The following is a 24844-nucleotide window of genomic DNA, read 5'->3' on the forward strand; positions in this document are numbered from 1 at the left end:
AAACAAAACATGCACGTTTTAAACGATTCATACAAGAATCTACTTCTGCTGTTTACTGCATGCATGCATACATAAATATATATGTGTGTGTCCTATCCTTACGAAGTTTTTAAATTCCGAAAGAAGTATGATTTTTGTAGTATTGGGCCAAAAGTACATTAAAATTCATCTCTAAAAACAGATGTTGGAACCATTAAATCTGTTAGGTTTTGATGGAGTACAATATGATATGAATGGTGTCAGGCCATTCTCAGACAGGTCAGGTAATAGCACAGGCATCCTAAGATGCATAAGACAACAGGTAAACTCTGTTTACCAACAACTATAGCTAGTCCTTTTTTACTTGACAATGAAACAAAAGACTCTGGATAATCAGACTTCTTCCTTAAAGACAAGTGTTGATTGTAGCATTGCTTTGATCTAGACTTCAATATCCGAGGTAAACCTGAGGCTCCATGACAAACTGAAGCTGGAAACCCTTCAGTGATTTTCATTAAGATGGGCTTCCTAAAGTGTCCTAAAGTGTCATTGAAACTGCTGCTTTCAAATGATTTGGGGGGAAAAAATTAGTTTCAGCCTTCTTTTAATTTTTCAGAATTCAAGCGAAAACTCGAGAATTTCGAGAGAGACAAGCTCGTGAACGTGACTATGCAGAGATACAGGATTTTAACCGGACATTTGGCTGTGATGCGGACCCAATGTACGCTGGGATTGCTTCCTATGACTCTTCTTCAAATAGCGGCACGATAACACTGAACACCCGACCACAGAGCCCGAGGGAAGGGCAGACAGTGGAAGCCTTGTACGCCCAAGTGAAGAAACCACGGAATTCAAAGTCTTCACCTGTAGACAGGTAGGCACCAGACAGCAATCAATATGCTCTTTCAAAATCTGCCCTTGTAATGCTTTTGTCATGGGAGATGACTGCACATCAATTGGAAAGTCAGAACTGTATTTTTATTAATGGCTTTTTAAAAGCCTTTATGTAGAAAAGTATTGAGCTCTCACAAATCAAACTATAACAGAATGGGACGTGAAAGTTATTTTCTACAGAGCTGCTGCTTTTCTTCTCATTCGTCAGATGGTTTGGAATTTTGAAGTCACCGTTTGGTATCATTCAAATTAAATTCAAACTTGTAACTTCATCTGGTTTATTTATCAGACTCTAACCGAAATGGTTGTGGAATACATTTCCAACCTATTCACAGCAGCTACAAGATTTCTAGAAAGTTCTTGTTGTTAAAGCAAAAGTGGGTTAAAGCTTACCTGGATTCTAGTCCTATCATAGTCCTGAACTTCAGTCTAACAGGTGGAGCTTTTTGGTTAAATATAGACCCAAGTGAGTAAACTCCAAACTTGACTCATGAGTTACTTTCTCTTCTCGGGCTGTAGCTTATGATTTATACTCTTCCTGTGGTTACATTACCTGAACTGTGTCATGCTTGGGTTTATGCTGAAATTGGGCAAAATTCCGGTTTCTGTTGATGGAGTTTTGAGTTCATTTGAAAACCTGAAGCTAAAACAGGCATGGAAACTAACATAAAGTAGAAATAACCAAAGGCAAAATTCACAGCTTTTTTGTGCTTTAACAATGAAAATACATCTGTTTTCTTGGCTTACATCTATGATCTTGTAGTTCTGCATTTTCTCAGCTTTATGAAAACTAACACTAAAATCCTAGTGCAGGAGGTATCGTTAACTCATTCAGAGGTTATTAATTTAGCTCATAGTAAAACCACTCATTGTTTCGTTTTCTACCCCGTTCTTTCCAGGAGATAAATACTGGACTTTCAGTTAAATCAGCAAAGCAGTGTCTTTGGTTGCAGCGTTTGAGGTCTGTGTAGTTCTCAACGAGGACTGGCATTCATCTTGCATATTCTGTTCTAGGTGGTAACGGAATCATTTGCATTTGGTCTTAAGGAAAGTAGCTGTTGTGCAGAGTTCAGCTAGTTGTCTAAAACTCTTTTTAATTGAGGACTGAGAGTGGTGTACTTAACCCTCCACTAGATCTATTTTGAAAAGTACCTTTACATAATATTGGGGAAAATATATTGTCTAACATGACAAATAAAGAGATTTCAGATGCATTGTCGAATGCATACGTTTTTACTAAAATTCACTAGCACAACTGCCTTTTTATTTTCTCAATCACACTGTTCTGCTGTATTGCACTGTGTAAAAGGTATACTTTTCGTATTAAATAAACCTAATTTATATTTTATGGATATGTACATTATTTCAGTGAAGGAAGCAAAATAATTTTAAAAGAGTTCAGCTTCATCTGTGCCCTTGAAGTCTGATATTCCATAGCCATATATTGACTGGTGCTGGTGTGCCCAGGTGCCTGACATTTCAGCACTTTTGTGCCTTTGGAAATCAAGATAGCTTGGTTGGATATGGCTGCCACGTGGTGACTCTCACGGCTGTTTTTGTTAGACCAAAGGCAGTGTTTCATGCCTGAGCTGAATGGCATCAATGTTACATCAACAAAAAAAAAAGTTCTTTGATGCAAACCTGGCACGGCGAAATATAAGACCTGCGTGACCTAGCTAACTCTGTGTGATTGCTGATAAAAGAGCCGGGAGAGAGTGAGTAAAAGTGAAGATAATGGAGTACTGGGGGAATCTGATGTTAATCGTAAGGGTAGGACTGAAGAGCAGTGTGGTAGTTTTGCACGTTCAGGCTGGTCCTGGAGCACAGAGGGCCCCGTCTCTCACAGCTAGATCACGCTGTGAGAAAAGAAGAGACCCAGCGCACGCAACGGGCTTGAGCAGAGGGAGAAAATGCAAGTCGGGGACTAGAACTGGGGCAAGAAAAGCCACCCCAGTCCCATGTTGAAGGGGGGATGCATTCGGCAAGAAACATCTGGAAAGAAATAGGCAATGCAGGTGGAAAAAGGTTATTATTTACTATAAATGTCCTCTGAAGTACCTGTTTGGGGGTCTGAGGCATGAAGTTGTCTAGTGTATGGGGTTTTCTTCCCTCTCTCCTCACACCTTTATTAGCAACCAAACTGCAGAGCTGGTGAATCCCACCTGGCTCCGGGAGACGTTTTTGGGAGCGTTGCAGCGACTTGCGCAATCTCAGGCTTATCTTTAACTCTCCCAGAAGTCAGGTCCATACCTCGGGTCCACTGCTGAGAGAGTGTGTGGCCTGTGTCAGGCACGGAGGAGATATGACAGCTGTGAGGGAGCAGCTTTCAGTCTTCCTTGAGGTGTGTGAAGAACGTCCGGGAGCTTGACCCCATGTAATGTTCAGCAGACGACTGAGCTACCTTCCCAAGGCTGCTCTGTGTTTTACAGGCTTTATCTTAGATGTATTAAGAAAGTGTCATCTGAGCATCATTTTAAGAAATAGTTATGGCCATGTGGGCCTGAGGTACTTGTTAACTGTGTTGTCTCCCCGTCTGTAGGATACCTGGCTCCTCACCCCATGTGATGGATGTTTCTTGTTTCTTGCTATCCCTTTCCAGCAGTGAGACCTTCCCCCTTCGCTTGGCATCTCCCGTGGTGCACCTCCCCACACACCAAGCGTCCAAGTGCCTCTTCACAAGGCTCTTCTTCAGGGAGCTGTCTTCTCTCTAGTCTGGTTTATCCTGATAATGCTACAAGAAATTTGAGGAGAAATAGTCGGTTGCAGTTCTGCATCCTCAAAACATTGTTTACATTAGCGTTCATCTGCAGTGAGCGTTATTTTCCCTGTGTTTTACCCCTTTGCCCTGCTATCCTTTCCTTTCCTCTGGACGTTTCAGAGGTTACCTAAATGAAAACAGTTGCTTCCAGCCTTTACGGATGGGAAGGGAAATCACTTGCAGCGCGTTACCCTTGCGCTGAACTGCCAGGACCTGGTAACAGCCAGGCTGTCTCAAATCTTTAGCACGTTCATATTAAAAGCAGCATTGTTTATATGGGAAATGTTATTTCTATTACAGTTTGGTGGTTAGTGCCAAACAAAATTTGACATTTAAGTATGTCCAAAAGGTTATTTAAAAGATTCTTGCAAAGAAACCTATAACAAAATGTCCCATAATAGTTTGCATACCATTGCTGAATACTTATGACAAATTTTTCCTTAACTTGCAAGAGAATTACTGCGCCTGTGTGTGAGGCCTTGTCAGGGTTTGTTTTTCTTTAATATTCCTTTAACTTCTCTCTTATTTTCATCAACACATGCCACCAACTGATGTAAGTTTAACTGTGTCATGGCATATGAATGCTAACAAAGTGGAGGACAAGTATGTAAACTGCTCATCAGAATAATGGACTATTTTGTTTTATTTTCTGCAAGTTTAAGGATATTATGAGGACAACTATTATAGTGCTTCGCCAAATGATGGTACTGTCAAGTTGCTAGGCAGAGGTCCCCCAAGTTATTTTATAACCTGACTTGAATCCAGTGTCAAAACCAGGCCTGTTTCTTCATTCTTCTTTTTCCATGTATTTTATATTTGCATGTATCCCAAGCTCTGCAGTTGTAGACAGGTAGTACAAAACAATAAGAAGAAAATGGTTATTCCATAAATAGTTTGTCCTTTCATTTCTCTAAATTAGAAAGTGGATTGTATAATGCCAAAGGAGAAGGAGACATTAACTTACTCATTGGAGACTTGCACATCAGTATGTGTGTGTAAGTAACATTGCTTCACCCATCTTACCAACAATGGCTATGAAAAAAACCACCCTATAAATAGTAAATTTTACTCAAAAAGTCCTTACAGGTCTTGAAGCTGTTTTAGAATTGCTTTAATGCAGATATATGTTGGATCAGAGTTAAATGATTGATGGATATTGGTGTGGACTGGGGCGGTTGGTTGTTTGGTTTGGTTTTTCAGTGATAGTTATTATCTGTTGAATATGTAGTTAGAATATCGGAGATTCTTTATTTTGGGCTTCTTACATAATCCATGCATACATGGAGCTCCTGTGAATCTTGAAACACGTTTTAAATTCCAGTTATACTAGTCATAGCAAATCTCTCCAGTAGCATTAAAAAAAGCTGTTTTCTGATCTTGATCCTAAAGAATTAAAGCAGATTTTTTTCCTTAAGAGAGGAGGAGTTTATTGCTCAGAGGAAATGAAGCTCTAGCAACAAATAAATAAATAAAATTGTGGCCAGCAGGTCGAGGGAGGTGATTCTCCCCCACTACTCTGCTCTCATGAGACCCCACCAGGTGTACTGTGTTAGCTCTGGGGCCCCCAGCATAAGAAAGACATGGATTTGTTAGAGTGGGTCCAGAGGAGGGCCACAAAGATGATCAGGGGGCTGGAGCACCTCCCGTATGAGGACAGGCTGAGAGTTGGGGTTGTTCAGCCTGGAGAAGAGAAGGCTCCGGGGAGACCTTATAGCGGCCTTGCAGTACTTAAAGGGGACCTACAGGAGCGATGGGGAGGGACTCTTTATCGGGGAGTGTAGTGATAGGACAAGGGATAACGGTTTTAAACTGAAAGAGGGTAGATTTAGATTAGATATTAGGAAGAAATTCTTTACTGTGAGGGTGGTGAGGCACTGGAACAGGTTGCCCACAGAAGCTGTGGATGCCCCCTCCCTGGAAGCGTTCAAGGCCAGGTTGGATGGGGCTTTGAGCAGCCTGGGCTAGTGGAAGGTGTCCCTGCCCATGGCAGGGGGGTTGGAACTAGGTGATCTTTAAACCTAAACCTAAACCATTCTATGATTCTATAAAAATCTATTGGGAGTGATCTGTCATCAGCATAGCTGCATATACATCAGCTGCCATTGCAACGTTAGCTCCATCCTGTGTATTGATAGCTTACTGAGACAGGCTGCTAAGAAGTTTTTTCACTTACCAACTTTTTATGTTAGGCATTAACGGAGCAAAATCTAGGTGGAATGCGTAATCTATGTTTGTTTTACAGTTCAGGAAAGAAGTGTCTCAAGAACTGTGTTCTTGTGGATAAAGCTTTTAGCTTAGCTGAAAAATGTCTCTAGTATGTTTTGCATCATACAGAAGAGAAGCTGCACTGCTGATCGATAGTGTTTTTCATGTAGATGACAATGATGCTATACAATGGGGTTTTATAGCGATCACCTGACGTCCATAGTTGAGCAGTAAGTAGAAAGACGACTCCTAATGGACATTTACTGGCTGTCACTATGTAATCATTTCCCACCAAAAGTGCATTGTCCTGAAATATAATTGAAATAAAATAGGCACTGTGCTGCTGTAAATCTAAATAGCTTGAAAATAGTAGGCTAGACTCCTCCAGCTTGCTGAGGACATTTTAATGGAAATATAAATACCATAATCATATGCTTTTTGCATGCATTTTGCCATTAAAAAGAAAAAATGTTCATTTTAGAAAGGGAGACCTTTATGAACTGGTTTCTTTTCTATCAGAAGTGGAATCAAGTTATGTCAAAGGAATATTTGGGAACTGAAAATAACCCCACTTGCTTTAACTATCATCTGTTCGGTGCGAAGAGACAAGATGCTGTTTTTAAGGTCAGGTCGCATACTTTGCTGGCTGCTTTTCCAAAAAGAAAGGGAGAACATTTTATTTAGATGTTAACTTTTATTCGCGCAGTAGTATCTTTGTGCTTAAATTGGCATGAAAGTAATGAATCCCAAAACTGGAAAGAAACACTCTAATATAATACAGGAATATGTAAAAAGTGAAATAAGCAGACCCTGTCTTTCTAGTGTGTGTAAAATAACTCTCAGCAATAGCAGAGTGGGTCATGAAAGCTATGAAATACTATATTGCCATGCCTGGATAAATATTTGTTAAAAAAACAAGGCGCTTGTGCAGCTATATTAAACTGCTTTATTAGTAGTGTCAGTCACAGGAGTGTTCTTATGTCTGTGGGATCATTTATGCAAAGGAATCTGAGCTTACTGCAAGGCCCACCAGAGATGGAGATAGGAGTTATTACTCAGGGGGATGCATCCTGTAAATGCTAGGATATTTCTTGTTTCTTAAATGAAGAGATTTTTTGACGGTTCTGGAAGTTGACTTGAAGAGCACTTTCACGAAAGGAAAAGCCACGGCACTGTAAACTACCTAACCAATGACATTTAAAACCTGCAGAGGTGGGCAGAAGGCTAACAACCTAGACTGCATGAGATTATGAGTAAGCTCTTCCCTCCTACCTCTGTTTACTTCTGTTCCCTGATGTGGAAGTGTTTTCCTATGCCTGGATCCTTTGTTCTTCATTGTTTATCACCCTCTGCCATCAGAGCCCTATGGATGATGTGCTACCAGGGGAAAGTACCACTCATGTGGGTAAATACGCTGTAAATACTCGATCAGGTTGCAAGCATTTCAGAGCTGTTTGTTGTCCAAGCTCCCTGAATAATTGGTAATGTTTCAGAAATTAATAGTAATAGGTTTTAAATTCTTAGCTTCCAGTGAGTGTCACCCTTTTGTGGCATAACGAAGCTTCATTCCTATGAGAATCTGGCTTCTGGAAAAACTTCCCTGGCCTACAAAATGGCGCATATGCCATTATGGGATAATCAAACAGACTTTCCAAGACAACTCAGTGGAGAGCAGTGGGTTAATGAACTATTTGCAGTTCTCTAACATGTAAAACTGAAAATAGTACTTGGAAGTTCTTGTGGTATTTTTTCTCCTCCGTCTGTGATAACCCAGAGAAGGATTAGTTAGAGCCTCTGTGAGACTCTTCCTGGGGTTTAATTTCACTTTAGTGCTAACACATTGGGTTTTTTTGTTCCTCTACCCTTCATCCTATAAGCCAGTAATCCTTGCCCCCAGGACTGCCTAAAAATTAGCTTGGTCTCTCATAGACCCATGTATTTAGAACCCAATAGACACTATTAGCATTGGCATTTTGTTATCTTAGGTTGGTTGTTTTCTTTTGTTCTTCCATCTTGATAGAATATAAGACAAGTTTTAATATAAATTCATGAGGATTTATGTAGGCTCCCTATTGTGAAAGTATGCAATTGCACTCTCCCTGTTTGGGTTACCACTTTGGTGGAATAAATGGCAGACATACAGTGAACTCTATTCAGGTCTCCCATTTTAATTACCTGAAAGTCCTGGTTTCTTTCTGAATAGATACCAAGCACTGATACTGTTGTGAGAACCACGTCTTTCTCCGTTTACCACAGCCGCAGCCTCGCTTAAACCCCGGTGGTTTTGCTTCCTCTCTCCTCCCGTGGCTTGCCGTGTAATCTGAAGTGTGACAGCTATTTGTTTGTTTTTACAAAAGCAGCCCGAGTTAGTGCTTCTACAAATGGTTGCAGTGGGAAAATGCACAGAAAGATAAGAGAGAGATGAACTTCCCGCTCCGGGTTACAAAAGGAGGGGGTGAAGTGGGGCCCACCCGAACATGCCCTTCGTGCCCCCGTTCTGAGCGACTGCTAACGAGCTCCCTTTGCTGGAAATCAGGAGATTCCCTTTAGGTTTGTAATTTTCAATTCTTTAAGTGCAGCTACTGCTTATGATGAGAGATTATACTTATAGAGGGTAGATCAAAACCTGTCACTTTTCATCCACTTAAGGGTGTAATATATATGAGGATTTTAAACACATTGTAACTGAAATATGTATAATATTTTTCATTGGTATATTAGTGCAATTTGCACACAGATATAGATTGCTTGGGCATGTTGTTGCTTGGAGGAAAAAAGAGAACAACATTTACATTTTTTCAGATGGTAGAAGGCAGCATTTAATTAAACAAAAAAAAAAAAAAGGAAAAATTATATATCCTAGTATGAAACAAAACATGACGTAAAAACTAGAAAAGGCAACGTCTCAGGCATCGAATGGTTATTGTATGGCTTGAGAATGCAGTTCAAAAAACCAGCTGTGTGTGTAACATGCACATCTTTATTTCTCACTAATGCCATCAATACAATTTGGAGTTCTTCACCCTGAGAAAATTATGGGGAATATTTGAGTACACAAAGCTGAAAAAGCAAAGGCTCTCCCATTCATTAAATTAAGTGCTTTGATCTTACCAGTGTAAACTGTTAAAATCTGTTCTTTGCTAGTCCTGTTAACCAAAATTTGGATTGTGAACTGATGTTATGCAGCACTTGAATGCCATAATTTAATCAGTTTAATTTGTTGTTGCTGTTGAATGTGGCTCTTTCTAAATAGAACACAAATTTATGATTCTTCTATCTTTTATGTCCCTCCAGTCAACCCATCTGTTCCTCTTTGGTGAAGGATTCAGGCTTCTCCTCTCCAAGCATTTAAAGAGCTGGGGGTTTTGCATTTTAGAGTGGTCTGATTATAGGAGAGGGCTGCACAGGCGGAGCTTGGAGGGAGTGCTGTGTGTTCACTGAATCCTGGCTCTCCACTTGCTAAAACTAAATATACAATTTGAAGTTAGATCTTTAAATTAATGTAGGTTAATGGATGAAAAGTAAAATAAAAATTAATTTTTTATGTATGTTCTTCTACTGTTGGAGGGTTTTGGAGGGTTTTTTGTTCTGTTCTTTTTTTTATGAATGGTATCTCCTTCACAGATGAGACAAACTATATTTAACTATATTGTTTATCCTTATGGCCAGTCTTGTTTGTTTATGTGACTTAAAAAGCATCCTGCTTACGGTCGAAGTAGTTTGTCACTGGCGGAAGTGGTGGAATCTAATTGTGAGGAGGAATCCTCCGCAGTAAATTTTAGGAAGGAAAATAACATCACTACGTATACATTGGGGGTTGGTGGTTAATTCCTTCCTTTTACCATCTTGTAAACTCATTGAATGAGTGCTTATGAAACATACCACATTGGAAACCCTGGAAATTGAGAAATTGCTGAAAGATCTCATTTCAGTCTCTTCTTGGTTGGAAAGTTGAAAATCAATGCTTTTCCACTCGTCACTCAGAAAACAGTGTATATTACTGGAGCATTATACTTCATAGCGTATTGTTAAAGAATTGGTTTATAAGGTGTTTGAAATCTTGTTCCTTAAGGCTCAAACACCATGATGTGAGATATTAAAAGGTTTCTTGCATGACCTATTTTATATGATTATGTATTTCTGAAAAATGTTGTTCTAACGTCAGACTTATTTACTTGCCATGAATTTTTTTTCATTCCTTAAAATACTAGTGACATTTAAATAGCTTTTCAATCTGATGTGTTCGTAGCAGTCTTTCTTACATGATGGATATATGGAATGTTATTACAGTAAATAGGTCACATATTTGTAATGGATAGGTAATTTCATCTGCCCGGAGTTTAGACAGTGATATAACATATAAGACTTAATTTACGAAAGAAAAAGCAAAGGAGCAGATTTTGCTTTATTTTAATTTTTCTGTATAGTTTTGTAACAATACTGCACGGCCTGAGTTGCATCGCATTCTGTAATGAAATGTCTTCTGTGTGCAACAACCCAGTCTCGATTACCGCCTTCCCTCATTCCTAGGTTTCCCTTTAAAAGGAAGCACAATACAAACTGGGATGAAAAGAGAACGCAGAATTACTACTACCAAGGGAGGTTTAGACTGGACATCAGGAAAAACTTCTTCACTGAAAGAGTGGTCAGGCCTTGGAACAGGCTGCCCAGGGAAGTGGTGGAGTCACCATCCCTGGAAGTATTTAAAAGACGTGTAGATGAGGCGCTTAGGGACATGGTTTAGTGGGCATGGTGGTGTTGGGTTAACGGTTGGACTTGGTGATCTTAGAGGTCTTTTCCAACCTTAATGATTCTATGATTCTATGATTCTACCAACATTTTAAAAAGCAATTAGAATCCATACAACTTCAAGGGGTATGAGAACTAATGTCCCTCACACTTCTCATTTCCATTTATCTTTGGGAAGGAAATTTATTTGCAGAAGACCGCAGTACCCGCAGTAACAGGCCTCCTAGGTAGTAGGAGTAATTGTCCTAAAAGCGCTCTGACCTGGCAAACAAAGGAGATGGAAAATAGTAGCATCGGTCATTATTTCCTGAGACATAGTTCATGGCTCATTAATAGTTGTAATATATATTACTGGGTATTGTATGCTGCAGAGGAAACAAGCAGAAGCTGCCTGTCATTACTTCATAATTGTATTAGTAGATATAGTGTAAAAAAGAAAAAGAGAAAAAGGAAAAAGAAAGAGAAGGTTTAGCTATGTATTATTCTGTACATCATCTTAAACTGTGCTGTGTCTGCTTGCTTAAGATAAACTCTATGCATATTTGCTAAAATGTTGTCAAATTAACCCACCCGTTTCTAAGGATTGCTAAATGCCCATCAAGGAATGGCGGGATGCATTGAAGCTATTTTAATTAGCAAAGTGTGATTTAAAGGTTGCTAAAATCAAAAAGAGCTTATTCATTTTTCATCAATAATCATTTTCCTTAATATTTCATCAAAACCTGCTGATTCGGAGACCACCTTCTGGGCTTTGATTCATTATGACTGCAGACATAATTTAATTTTTCCCCCTTTTCTCATTCTGTGATATGCTCTTTCATCTTTGAGACATTGTTAAGATGTTTCTAACATTCACAGATTGCTAATTGATCCAACTTTTTTAAAACTGTACTTAAGACAGAGGCTTCTTTTCTGTGGAAGCAATTTTCCATGCATTTGCTTTTACTAATGTTTTTTTTCACTCTTTGTATCTGATAAAGTATAAATTCTCAAATAGATGTATTAAAAACTGAGGATATGTATGGGTTTATATATGACAAGTGAGGCAAAAATATTAGAGAGATGATAGAGGGAAATTAAGAGAGTTGGTACAGTCGTAAGATTGCACAGTAACTAGGTTAGGCCTTTATAGTTCATCTAAAACTAACTCGGAATTAAAACAGTGCTGTAAGTAATGTTTTTTTTATCTAAATCTTTGGGGGATCATGAAGAAAAGCAATTATGGGAATTTATGCAAAGGCGTTTTGTGAAAGGATGTACAATTAAAAGTAATTGCTCCATTCACTTTAGCAGGGCTGTTCATCTAAGTTTTGTCTACATTATCATACTCCGGTAATTTCTAGTCCCCAAATGCATTTGTGTTACTATTTTAAGTTGAATTTCATAACCTGTTTCTTTTTGGAAGGTGTCCCTATAGAGTAGTATCCAGGAAACTTTCCATTCAGGTACCATGTTAGAACAACCGATGGTTGGTTACTCAGCACCAGCAGAACGCAGTGGGTTGAAGCAGTCCGAGTGCCACGGACTGTACCCTGATCCTTTTCTGGGGGTGGCTGGAGAACAGTCACAATCTTCATTTTCCTTTGCTCGTCTCTCGCTTCTGAAAAGCGTGTCACACTTGGTGGGTGCAGTCGATGCCCGTTCTGTGCGTGCACTGTGATTTAGGGCAGGGCCATCTTTTTCTTTTCTTATTCGTAGTCATTTTCCTCAATCCAGTCTAATTAGAATTTCAAACATTGTCGTCTAAGTCTTGCTTAGATGGTCAGAGCTAAATTGTTGTTTCTCCTCTTAAGCCACATTGAACAGTTCACGCAGACTGAATTTCATTAGCTTTCATTAGTTGCACTATTCTGATGTAGTTAAAATTGCTGCAGCTTAAGATGTCAGAATCTAACAGCAAAAATAGGTGAAACTGAGACAGCATTCAGTGTCAGGACTAATCCTACTTTATTGGTGCTCATGCTTATGCTTTTTAATATTCCTTCTCGGACTCATATGCCTGCATCATCTATGTAGCATGTCATACGTGAGTGTGTGTCCACATTTAGTAGAGCACATCCACACGTGCAGAATAAGATGCAGATACATGAATGTGTTTAGCTGTGGCAGAATTTTTATGTGTCTGTGCTTATGTCTGTCTATATGTATACGTATAAAAAATCTTCTCTAAAAATTCCTCCGCTCCAGAGGAAGTGACCTCCAGAGCTCATCTAGTCCAACCCCCTGCTCAGCGCAGTTTTGATCAGGTCAGGTTGCTCAGGGCTGCAATTGTATCCTGAATGTCTCTGAGGATGGAGATTTCATCCAGCTCCCTGGGTGCCTGTTCCAATATTTGACCAGCTTCATGCTATCTTAGGGAAAAAAAAAAAACCAACACCAAAAGAAAAAAGAAAAAGCTTCTCATGTCATAATTTCCTGTGCTCTAGTTTGTGTCCATTTCCTCTCATCCTATTACTGTGCAACTCTGAGAAGAGTCTGGTGTGTGTGTTTAAAAAAAAAATGAATCACTTTCTGTAAGATTTGGAATATGAAACAACAGATTCGAATTTTTCAGGCATCAAAAGAAACTTTTAAAATAATAAGGATTACCTTACAAAATACTACTTCATTGTTAACATGGAACTTTTCCTAGAACGATTGCCAAAGTTTTTTTTTCTTAAATCACCTATTGAATTTCCATATTTGAGAGTTACACTTAGGTATGCACTTGAATACATATGTTGTCTTTTTCTCCGCTACACTATTCAAAACTTGACGAAAAAGTTTGAGGACAAAGTATAATGCTTCATTCCTCTTGAAATACAGGAAGCTGCCTTTTCTCCTTTATTTCACAGGCTTTGTATTGTACATACAACATTCAGCTCTACCAAAAATAGCGCGTCTGAAAGTACTTTTAAAAAACGACTCAAAGTTGTGTGTGCTGTTGGATTGCGTACGCTTCTTATATGTGCTTAGTTCTTGCTTTTCAGTTGGTCTCATTCTCATTGTGTGGCTCTCCTGCACGGGCAGGATTGCTGCCTCACGAGACCTGCTGCTGTGACAGCCTCTCTTCTTCTGCTAAAGGATTTTCAGTATTTCTCTTTTAACACTGAGGTTCTGCAGCTCATCTGCACAATTTTCTGGACAAAAAGAGATCAGATCATAACTCCTGGAGAAATGATACTGTGTTGGCAGGGAATTGTGAAACAAAGGCTTCCAAGCATTTCTCAAAGCCATGCTCACCTACATTTGTTCGTGAGCTAAAATTTGCAGATGGCGAAGGCTGTGGCATTGCGGGAACCAAGCCTCAGGAGACACGGGTGCCTCCTGTGGAGCTGACGGTCTGCACCGGAGGAGAGGGAGGGGGGAAATGAAGCAACTCTCCTGCGGAGATCAGGAACGCTGCAGGACGGTGGTCGGGGAGAGGAAGCTGCCTGCTGGGCTTGCTGTGAGGAAGGGGAGCCAGCTATCCTCTCGCCCTCGGGGGGAATCAACCACCCTCCTCATAAGCACAGATGAGGCATAGGGTGGTCTATACAGGGTTGTCTTTCATGTAGATAGTATATTTGCAAGGATCCTGAAGAACATCATAATCTTTAATGGGGACTTGTAGTCAATAAAACGACCATTTCGTGGCTGATCCTCTCACCCCTCCCTGCACTGACAAGCAACCACCTGCGCAGTGAAACACTGCTGCTGTTTAATTGCATATAAACCAGGGCCGGGGAGTGGAGACAAGCCAGGCGAGTCTGGAAGGAAGATTTAAGTGAAAAAGGTAATTACCTGAGCTGGAACGTGGCCAGGGCACCAAGGTTAACACCTGTACGCTTGTGAGAAGTGCCTGGTGATATTCTTCCAGAAACCATTTTCTACTGAGTTATAGAAAAGACCTTGTTAGTCGCATGGTCTGACTCCCTCCGTACACGGAATAGATTCCTACTGTGCTTCCATCACTCGTCTGGTGCGCGTTCAGTCGTATGGCACACGTTCAGTCACTTTGAAATGGGGTTTGTCCACCAGCTTTATGTGAAGAGGTAGCCTACTCTTTTTCTTTTATAACTCTTGGCTGAGAAGACAAGTGCCTGGTATTTAACCTAAATTTTTATTTTATAACCTCTATGTTCTCTCGAATGTACTAGGGTCTAGGGCAGAAAGACATGAAGTGTCTGAAATTCCCAGTACCTATCTGAGGGTGTCCCTTGAGATCCTAAGGAAAGAGCTAAAAATGATTTTGATGTGTGTTCCTCAGTCACAAAACAGGGTAAATTAGCTGCTGCTGAGACCTCTGTTGTGGTGTTTAGACTGCTGCAAAGACAAAAGCTAGCTCAAATATCACCACATCACCCCACAGAAGAGACAAACCCTTACCATCTTCCTTTCCTTCTCTATTTGGAGACAAACATAGCGTCTCTCCTTTTGTGAGCTTAGTTTAATCATATTTTTTGTATTTCACCCTCTTAGTTCATTACTCCATCTTCAGTCAATTTATGTTCTCTGTGCAGAGCACATGAGTACGATTTGAAACAACTCAACAGTCACATCCTCCAGCATTCTGCCTGAGCTACTCAAACCTGCTCTTCACTGAGGAGATATGGAGAGCAGAGCTGCATGCTCCCTCCAGTCATTCAAGAACTCTGAAAAGTATTTTTCAATTTATTTCTCTGTAAGATATTTGTCTCATCTTAAAATCCCCCATACTTTCATCTGAAGATGGCTAGCTCTTGAATACCTATCTCTCTAGTAGTAGGAGAAATAAATTTTGTTTTGCTCTTGACCTTGTTTTTGATGGGTGTTTTTCATTTGTAAGAAACCTACAGCATTTCACAGGGTTGTGCACAGTCTGTCCTAATTTCCTATTATGTCCGTCAGTGTTACCTGACCAGCCTTTCAGAGGAGGTGTGCAGGACATTGTGTCTGTTTGCTCATGTCAGATTGAATGTGGATGGCTAGAAGGAAAACTCTCTTTCCTACAGGTTGAGCTAAGTCTTGGCAGCTGTGGCTGCAATATTCGTATTCCTTACAGATGGGCACTGAAAAGGACTTCTGCACATTCAGCGGTTGGTTACACAATCTCTACACGTTTAAGCTAGGTGGTTTAAGAACTGATTTTTATTTTTTGTTGCTATTACTTTTTACGGTTGATAGCGTAGTCATCATTAATATTTCACTGACATTTATTATAAAAGAGAATTATATTGTAATATTAGAGGGAGATGTTGAAACTTGCATGTGATTTTAAACTTCGCTGTGTACCCAGACTGACAAATTGTGCTAGCGTGCAGGAAATAAAAAGAGCTAAGAGAACGCTAAAATCACATGAGCAGAGGAAGGCAATTTTATATAGTAAATAAATAAGATATTAGGAAGGATGACATGAGGGAAGTGGTTGATGTGAGAGGAACATGTCAAAATAGGAGGAAATGAAAGTTAGAAGCATCAGGCTGAGGACTAAAGAGTGAGAATGAGGTGGTGTGTCCAGGACAAAAAGAGCTCCCAGACTGGGACTTGGAGATGACAAGGAGTGAGGATGAAGGTAGTTATAGGAGGAAAAGAAAGGTAATTACATTTCAGCAGTCCTTAATCTGTGTCAGTGAGCTCCTTGGCCATGATATAATTCACACACAATTCACCAGAATACAACCAATTAAATTCTGCTGTAATACTTTTTTCCCCCAGTATGAGCTTTTCTCCGGAATTCACCTGAGATTAGGCAAAGACATCTGAGCTCATTCGTTCCCTCCCTGCAACTTCAGCAGTGCTGCAGATACAAAAATGAAGCCTTGACTGCTGCATCCCGTCATCTAAATTCAGCTGCTCTTCCCTTTGGTATCACATCAGAACAATTTAAAGAGGCATGAAACAGCAGGAGCCGCAATGTAGGTGTTTAGGTTCTCGCTGCTCGGTCACATTACTATCTTGCTGTTTCTGCAAGGATGTTGCAAACTTGATTAAAAAAATTAATGATGAGAAACAAAGGGATGAGCAAAGAGAACAAAAGAAAAAAGTGAAGAGAGCGTGGAAGAAGTTTATTGCATGCAAGTCATCCAATTATCCCTCAGAGCCCAAATCCCTTGTCTAATTGCCTAAGTTGATCCTTCAGGACCGAACGGATTAAATGAAATAGCAGGGCTGGTGGAAAGCAGCCTGTGGGAGGCATTTTGTGAACAGGCTTGCGTGAACAACAGAATAGAGTTTCTATTTGCTTCTGTTTGTCTGGGTCTTCTGTTATCAAAAGAGTAGCAAAGAATGAAGAATATGAGGGCTTTTGATGAGAAAATAGTCCCTTCGGCTCAGAGTTGAGGCACTGGGGGTTGCTGGAAAACCTATCCTGATGCTTTTTATGCTGTGCTAGTCTGTATGGTGTATCTCTCTCCAGGATCATAAACTCTTACTTTACACTATATTAAGTTCATTTGAAAAACTGAGGGAAAATAAAAACTTCTTTAAAATATCTGACTGCCAAATCACTAGATGCTGGAGAATGTCAGGACTGAGCCGGCGTTAAAACGAGAGCAAGCTGCAGCCCACATCGCTGTCTCACAGCAATCGCGTGTGCCTAACTCACAACGGAGGGAAGACGACTGTCAAGCTTAATGTACCTTAAAGGACTTCTGTTTAATACATTCCTCTGCATACACACGAGATAAGGAAGAGTCCTATCTAATAGTCTAGTATCTCATCTTATACAAAATATCTCCTGCAATTATCCCCTTCTAGACAACATCAACACCCCCCAACATTAGGGGGGTAAAATATTGGGAAAGGAAAGAAAACAAGAATCTCCTGTGAAAGAGTGGAAAGCAGAGGAAATCAATCTTCTTTCAGTCTTGTTTCCGGTTGGCCAAAACATTCAGTTTTGCCCAGTACATTGCCCTGTGAAAGAGGACTTTCAGGACATAAACAAATCCTCAAGCAGTGATGCTATCTTACTTTTATTTATATAATGCCGTAGAGTGTGGTGCAGCCCTTTATAGAGTTTATAATAAGATCAGATTGTCTCCCATAAAAATTTTGCAGTTGTTATGTGAAATGTTGAGATGTAGGACAGCATTAGAAGGAAAAGAGGCTTCAGAAATGTTAGGTGGTTCATTTGGTCGTCCTTAGGTGACATCCAGCTAAGAAATTAATTTCCTGAGAGAAACCTGCAGCAGAATGGAAACATTATCTGAATTGGAAAGAGCTTAGCAGGGAGGACAGAAAAAGAAATGCTTTCTAAGCAGTCCTAAACCTGACTTATACCTACTTATGCCTTCCCTACTTATACCTCAAATTTTAGTTGAGAATAATAGTTTTTAAAATTCCTACTCGGTTATTTCATCAAAACCCTTTTCCAAGCCTGCTCTGTGGTGAACACTGAAATGATTCATGTTCAGACCTTTCTGACTGAATAATTAATACATTTTGACAGGCTGAACGTACAATGGATTACATTTGCTTCTCTCTATATATATGATGATTAACGTAACTAGGTCTTATGTGTGCTCATCAAGGGAAGAAAATGCCCCAAAGAGAATATTATTTGATAGTTCGATGAACTGAACTTTGATACTGCACTTAGACTGTTGGTAGCATTAAGATAGTCGTGATGGTTTATGGATCTAACTGTCAAATTAGAAAATTTCACTGACTTAGAGAGAAAACTTGGTGAAATGTAGACCATTTAAAGAAACACCATTGACATGTTTAGATCCAAAATTCCTCTTTCTAAATTCTAGTCTTAGCTACTGGAGGATGAATGGGTATCTCTGAAATACTCTGATTTAATGTGGTTCCATGGGATCTAAATCTGTTGGGATGTGTCCTAGCCAAAGCCACAGAGGTTCCACAAAAATAATTCAAAGCTTTAAAAAGGAGCTTACTCATGCCTAAATTAGAAAGCCAAGCTATCTATATAGTCAAAGGAGAGAACTAGTATCCTCAGGGGGGCAATTCAGAGCATCCAAGTGAGATAGCTTTAGGCAGAGTTGTAAATGTTCCCTACGCATACATATTAATCCTGCCCTGAGGTCATTTTGTTACCAAGTTGATAGGAACTCATTAAGTCCAAAGTCAACCAAGCTTCCGCTCTGTGCATGGTGCAAATGGAAGTCCATTCATGAAGGCTTGGCCATCCATAGCTCTCCAGGGATTGTCTGTTTTGCTCTTATGATGTGGTATAACCCTGATGTCACAGTGAGTGAGCATCACTTCTGCATCTAGCTTTACAATATCAGAATGAGGTGTGGAAATGCTGAGATTCTCATAAAATGCAGACACTGAGGAGGATGTTCACACACAGTATAGGTATTAAGAGAGAGAAATCCATATAGAGTGCATAGATAGAGGTATCTCCACAGGGTAAATCAAAGCACTCTAGAAACATGCCTTTCTCTAATGTTTGCGCAGGAAATCTGGTTTTCATAATGTACGCACTGAAAATTAGACGTGAATATCCCGTGAAAGGCAAATGCAATGCCTAAAAGTGAATGTTCAGAGCAACTTTGGATGCCCTAAAGCATGCAAACCCAGCCTATAGCTCCAGTCAAGAAGGTTGTGGGCCTGCTGTAGGTCTTTTTCATATCTGCCATTCCTATGGAAATAAATCTTTGGGTAACTAAAATGACACTTAGATTTCCATGTTTAGGCATCTGAGTTGCTGATGCTCACCAGGTGAGTTTTAGCTACAATTACAGTAGTCTGCAGTGGAAAGTTAAACCTTATTCCTGTACATGCAAGATCAGGATTAAAACCACTGCCCCTGCCTGTCCTTTCCTGTTGGTTAGATCATTCGCTGTCCTCATTCCTGTGCATAAGAAGGCAAAGTATTACGTCTGAAGATGACAGTGTCCGGATGGCTACTGTGTACTCTCAAATACTCAAATGCACTTAAACGTTGCAGCATTTAAATACGTGTAAATGCTAAATGTTTATATGTCAAAGAAATACTATCTAAAGGATTTCGTTTAGAGGATTTTAATCATCAAGTATTTGGACCTTTCATTTGCCTCTCTCTTCATTATTTGGAAGGAGAGCTTAGATTCATAACTGCCCTCATAAGCTGTTTTCTGGAGCAGGAATATATGCGAGAAGAAAAGCAGTGAAGATTCAGCTCGTTGAATCTGGCCAGTTTTAGAATGTTTCTGGGCTTATATTCTTCTGGAGATTCAAAATTCGTTAACTAAACACTACATGTTTCACTAAATTCAAAGCTTTTTTTTTCTTTTAGGGTGACTTAAATACATAAATGTCTGCTATATCTTACCAGCTACTTCTTTTTGATGGCTATTTAAATATCACAGAGCCATAGATCTGATTACCAAATTGGTAATTAACTGGTTTTTGTTTTGTTTCATTTTGTTTTTAAGAAAGATGTTGTTTCCGTATTGTACTGTAAAAGTTGATATGCTTCAGTGAAAATAATGCTTTAATTGTTGAATAATGTCTATTTGTAGCTTTTGAGTAAATTCTGCTGTGCAGTCTCTACCTACTCAAGCTTGAGTTTGAAAAATGAAATGTTGTTTACAGACATTTCCTCAGCAATTTCAGTTGCATACGGTAGCCCTAATTTGTGGCTGAACCTCTGAATGGCTGCTAGAGAAGAATTTGCCTCTCAAGGGCAAAATAGCAATTGTATGCAGTCATCTACTTCTACATGTTCCATTAATACCATTTACTCAAGCAAGATGAGAACCTGTTTTATAAAGTATTTTGAGAATCTGTAAGACCGTAAGAATTTTTGCTTTACGTAGACAATATAGTATATGACAGACTGGGGAGACATTGTTCAGAGAATAATTTGAAACAGCCTATAAGAATTCTGATATCTCAGCAACTGTAATATTGCTAAAGAAGTCACGGCATAATATAGTTGATCGCTTAAAATGCAATAAGAGATTATTTTAAGATTTGTAATGGAATTTTTCTCACTTGATTATTGTAATTGGCTCTATAAGTAACATATTTTAAATATTTTATGTTGGCAATGCCAGTATAACAAAGGACTTAAGAGGAGAGGAATGCAAATAGACTTTGTTTTTCTTCATATGCAATAATTATTAATGGCAAATTGGTTCATAAATGATTTTCAAAAGGATACATATCTTTTCAAGAGCTACTTTGCTACTATCAGACTCTGAGAGCCACCCTAATATGACGTAATAGGTTTCTCAAAAGAATGACATAATCTATTCTCCCTAGTACTAGTGCATGGGGCAAAAATATTAGATTTACAGTGGAAGTTAAAAAAGGCATTTTTGTCTGGTGATAAGGAGGATGAAGCACTGGAAGTAGATTGCCTGTAGAGGTTGTGGGTTTCTCCAACATCAGAAATCTTTATGGTCAGGTGAGGCTGGTATAACCAGGTATAATTGATTCTCCTCAGAGCAGAAGACTTTTAGGTCCCTTCCAGCTCTACTCTTCAGCCAGGGAAAACCATTTGAATTCATTGAGCATTTTTGTTTTGAATATTATATGGTATTGTATAGCCTCCCTGATGGAAAGTTACTGATTTGACTTTTTTTTTTTTTTGTAGGCACATTATTATTTTTCTGCTAGTCTTGTAGGATTAGGTGATTTTTTTAGGAATATTCATCCCAGTAAAACCGGTTTTTGAGTCATGCTAACATATTTACATACTGTTTTGGAGAATGTTTTGCTAGGGCTAAGAGGAAAGGAAAAGAAAAGGAGAGCTGTTAGAGGTGATAGCATTTATTGCAAGGACCCTTTGTACTAAATAGTTCAAAATGGAGTAAATTGTCTTGCCCTTAACATAAACTCAGTATGTTTTAGGAAGTTGCAATTTCAGAGCTAACGCTCTGAAAATTCATGCAGAAGTAATTTTGCCAGAGGCGCAAATGTTTAGTTTTTGTAGATCTGAAAAATAAAAGCTGTAACTGCTATGTTTAAACTGTTGTTATAATAAATATTTTTAAATAAGTATATTGCTTTGGATTCTTTAAGAAACACCTCATTATTACTGCAGTGGTCTTTAGGGTGCTTTTAATCAGAAAATCATGTAAATTGGCAGACTGGTTGGCAGCTAATAGACTTCAAGCTTTGGATGAATTATTTTGAGCTCATACATGTAATAGGCATATTAAATCTGAGCATTTCATCATCAAATCTCTAATACAAGTGAAACACATTGAATAGTGATACTTAGCACTTGTAAAGTGCTTTACTGCTCTGAAGCATTGCACAGACAATTGTTATTGAAACGTTGTGAGGGCTAAGTTGTTATCTCTGCTTCAAGACAAAATATCAACCCAGCTAAAGAAGTCTGTAATGCAAATTGCATTGACTGGAAGTGTGTATCAGAGAGGTTGCTTTATACGCTTAATACTCTTCCCTGGATATTTGCTGTTGGTCACTATTAGAAGATACGGAGCAGACGGACCTTTTCTGTGATCCAGTCCAACTGTTTTTGTTTCTTTTAAGGTAGAAAAATCAAGTCAGAACAAAAAAAAAAAAAAAGCATAAATAAGAAGTCTATGGTTTTGTGAACTTAATTGCATGCACAATTTACTGGCTTCTTGAATCCACTTGCAGGCACTTTGCAAAGCAAATAGGAATCAACCAATTAGATGTAAACATACACTGAGCAAGTCACCTGAGCTTTGCTTATAGAAAATCAGAATCTAATTAATACATTCAAAGGGAGCTACAGTGTAATTTACCTCATCCTAAAGCAAACGTCTAAGTAGGTCAACTAAGTATGTCCTAACAGTCTTCTTTATGTTAATAGACTAAGATGAATAACACAGATAGAGGTGTCTTTATTTTATTAGGTGAATCCCACTCTCTGTCTGGCTCAAGATACTCATGAAGTTGCCGTTTAAATGTGTGACAGTATGCCCTTTACTTCACAGTAGTGAAGAACAGTGCCCTAAAGCTGCATGTAGTTATTGTCCCATACCCAAATTTTATTTTGGGGGGTGTTTTTATTTTACCATTTCCACCGCTAATGAAGACAGGTGGTAGAAAATGAAGATGGGCTTTGGAGTTGGCTCTGAGGACTACCACTTCCAGCAGCCATAGTAAAAGTTACCACCACTTGCAAGCTGTCTACTATTTTTTAGCACCTCACCTACTGCTTAGTGTAACACAATTTAGGGCTGTGGAGGGGAATGGGAATTATGCAACTTGTATACTAAATTTTTCTGGCCAAATATTGTTTGCCACAGTTTTCTGACTGCTCTGTATTAAACTTCTCTAGCCTCATTTTCAACTGCTTGCACCCTTTGACTACATACTGTCCTGCTTCAGAGAAATGTTCTCGAGTCAAACATGCGAAAAGCAGGGCATTCAAAAATATAAACCACATTTGAATCTCTTTTCCCTAAATTGGCTGTCGGAATGCTGCGTGGAGGCTGCGTTGGGAAGCTGGTGCCATACACCGCCCGATGTGCAAAGGGTAGCTTTGAGCTGGGTGTGTTGCCGTTCCCGCTGCCAGATTGCGCTGAAAGATCAGGCCTTACGTCACGCACATATTTTGTAGAAGAACATAAGTGGTTTGTGCTGGTTTAGATTAAATTACATTCCATCAGTGCTCTAGATTTTATTATCACCAAAAGAAACATTCAATTCACCTATCATTTAATCTCCCCTCTTCCTCCTCTCCTATTCAAGACTGAGAACAAATATTGAATGAAATTATTTTAAACCTACGCATTTGAGACATATTAAACTTAGTCTTTCTTGTCCTAGGATGTTCGTCAATTATCAACACCCTGGCTTCTGCTGGACTTTATTCAGCAGTCTTCTGTTTCATTATAGAAAAGTAAATTAGAAGTGTGGGTTTAGTATATATTTTCTCTCTTTTTATACAGTCTTTCTGAGAAATGTAAATGTTATATTTTTAAGTATTCAGACTTTTAATCTTCAACCTAAAATTTGTCTTTAGAACACAGTTACAAGATACATTTGCTTATGGAACTCTGCAATGTCTCTTCAATAAAATACAGCCTATACCCTAATTACTTTCTCTTGATACCTATCTACTAGATTTCTCATATATTTATTTACTGCTTAGGAATCACTTTAGCATTCCCTTTGTTTTTGTTTTTTAAATAATGCATCTAACAGCAGGCAGTGTTATTTTTCTTTTTCTTTCATTAGCTTTGCGCCTCCACCCACTTCCTTTTTGCCATGATGAATTTCCTTTGTAGTTGATTATAGTGATTTTCTGGTTTGACATCCCTCAGGCTCTGCCTACTAAATCAATATCATCTTTCAGTGAATGTTGTTGTTATCATGAGCTTTTTCCCCCCATTTAAAGAATACTTTAGAATAAACCCAAGTGAAGATTTTTTATGATGTGTCAATTTACTTGTTCTTCGTATGCCTGTTTCTCAGTCAAATCTAAATTAATTGTTGTCTAAAGGTTTCTCATTTTCTACTCTTATAAATTGCTACGTTCCAATTTTTTGTTTCCCAGGCTGGCATTTATCTTTGTCGTGTAGCTGTCCACATTTTGAAGTATACAAATACCATAGACCTCTGACGTTCCTTCATTAAATGTATTTGAGGTGTTGACCAGATTACGGAACTCATCAATTCCCTCTTAAGACACAAGATGCATCTCAAGTTCTGTGGAAGAGGGGGAAAAAACGTCTTTGTTTGCTTACTCATCTGGGAAACTACAATCTGTTGCCAAAGCCAGTTATCATGAGCTTTAATTAGAAATCAGCGAAGACAGCTGCTGAAAAACATAGTGAGAAAAATTGTATCTGGTTAGAGAAGGGTTCCTTTGAGTTTGGAAGAGCAGAGGGAAATCGCCGAGGGAATATGAATATGAATTTATTTTAATATGTAGATGGCTATGGATGTAGATATTTTAGCTTGCAGTGTTAGTTGTTGTTGTTAGAGTGTCACTATCTCTCTCAAGACTTCCTTATGACCTGAGGGTCCTTTTTTCTTTAAATTTAATTTTGATTATTTGTGTTGCATCCATATGTGTAGGCTTTTAGTATATCAAATTTTGTAAAATGTGCCCATGAATGCATTTGGCTTTAGCTGAGTGATCACCAGTTTGCTATTGTAAAGTCTTCCCAGCAGAAGGAAGGGGGAATTCTGTACTGTTTTAGAAGTGCATAGTTAGTTGCTACACTTCTGAGTGGTTTTGTCCTTGCCATTCCATTTATCTGGTGGCTTCCCCTTCTAATAACAAACCTTCAACAACAAATTGTTAATTCATAATTTCAGAAACTTTACTGAAAAAGCTCATTATCCTATGAAGCTTCCTGACTGCAGCAATTCTGGAGCTTCCCTTGGTTTTGCAGTTTTTCCAACTTGCTGAAGGAT

At 39.0% G+C, this 24844-nt stretch overlaps 1 protein-coding gene across 1 annotated transcript in view; it reads left to right on the forward strand.

The window, feature by feature from the left end:
* Positions 1–595: 595 nt before the first annotated feature.
* Positions 596–24844, forward strand: part of LOC104080301 (partitioning defective 3 homolog) — a gene marked incomplete at its 5' end in the record, with an annotated part of 99940 nt that continues 75691 nt past the window's right edge. Inside the window, one exon of the mRNA XM_009582648.1 lies at positions 596–853. Coding sequence (XP_009580943.1) covers positions 596–853 — 258 coding nt within the window. The remainder of the gene's footprint in view (positions 854–24844) is intronic.

Source organism: Fulmarus glacialis, unplaced genomic scaffold (assembly GCF_000690835.1).
Source record: "Fulmarus glacialis isolate BGI_N327 unplaced genomic scaffold, ASM69083v1 scaffold43027, whole genome shotgun sequence".
NCBI lineage: Eukaryota > Metazoa > Chordata > Aves > Procellariiformes > Procellariidae > Fulmarus > Fulmarus glacialis.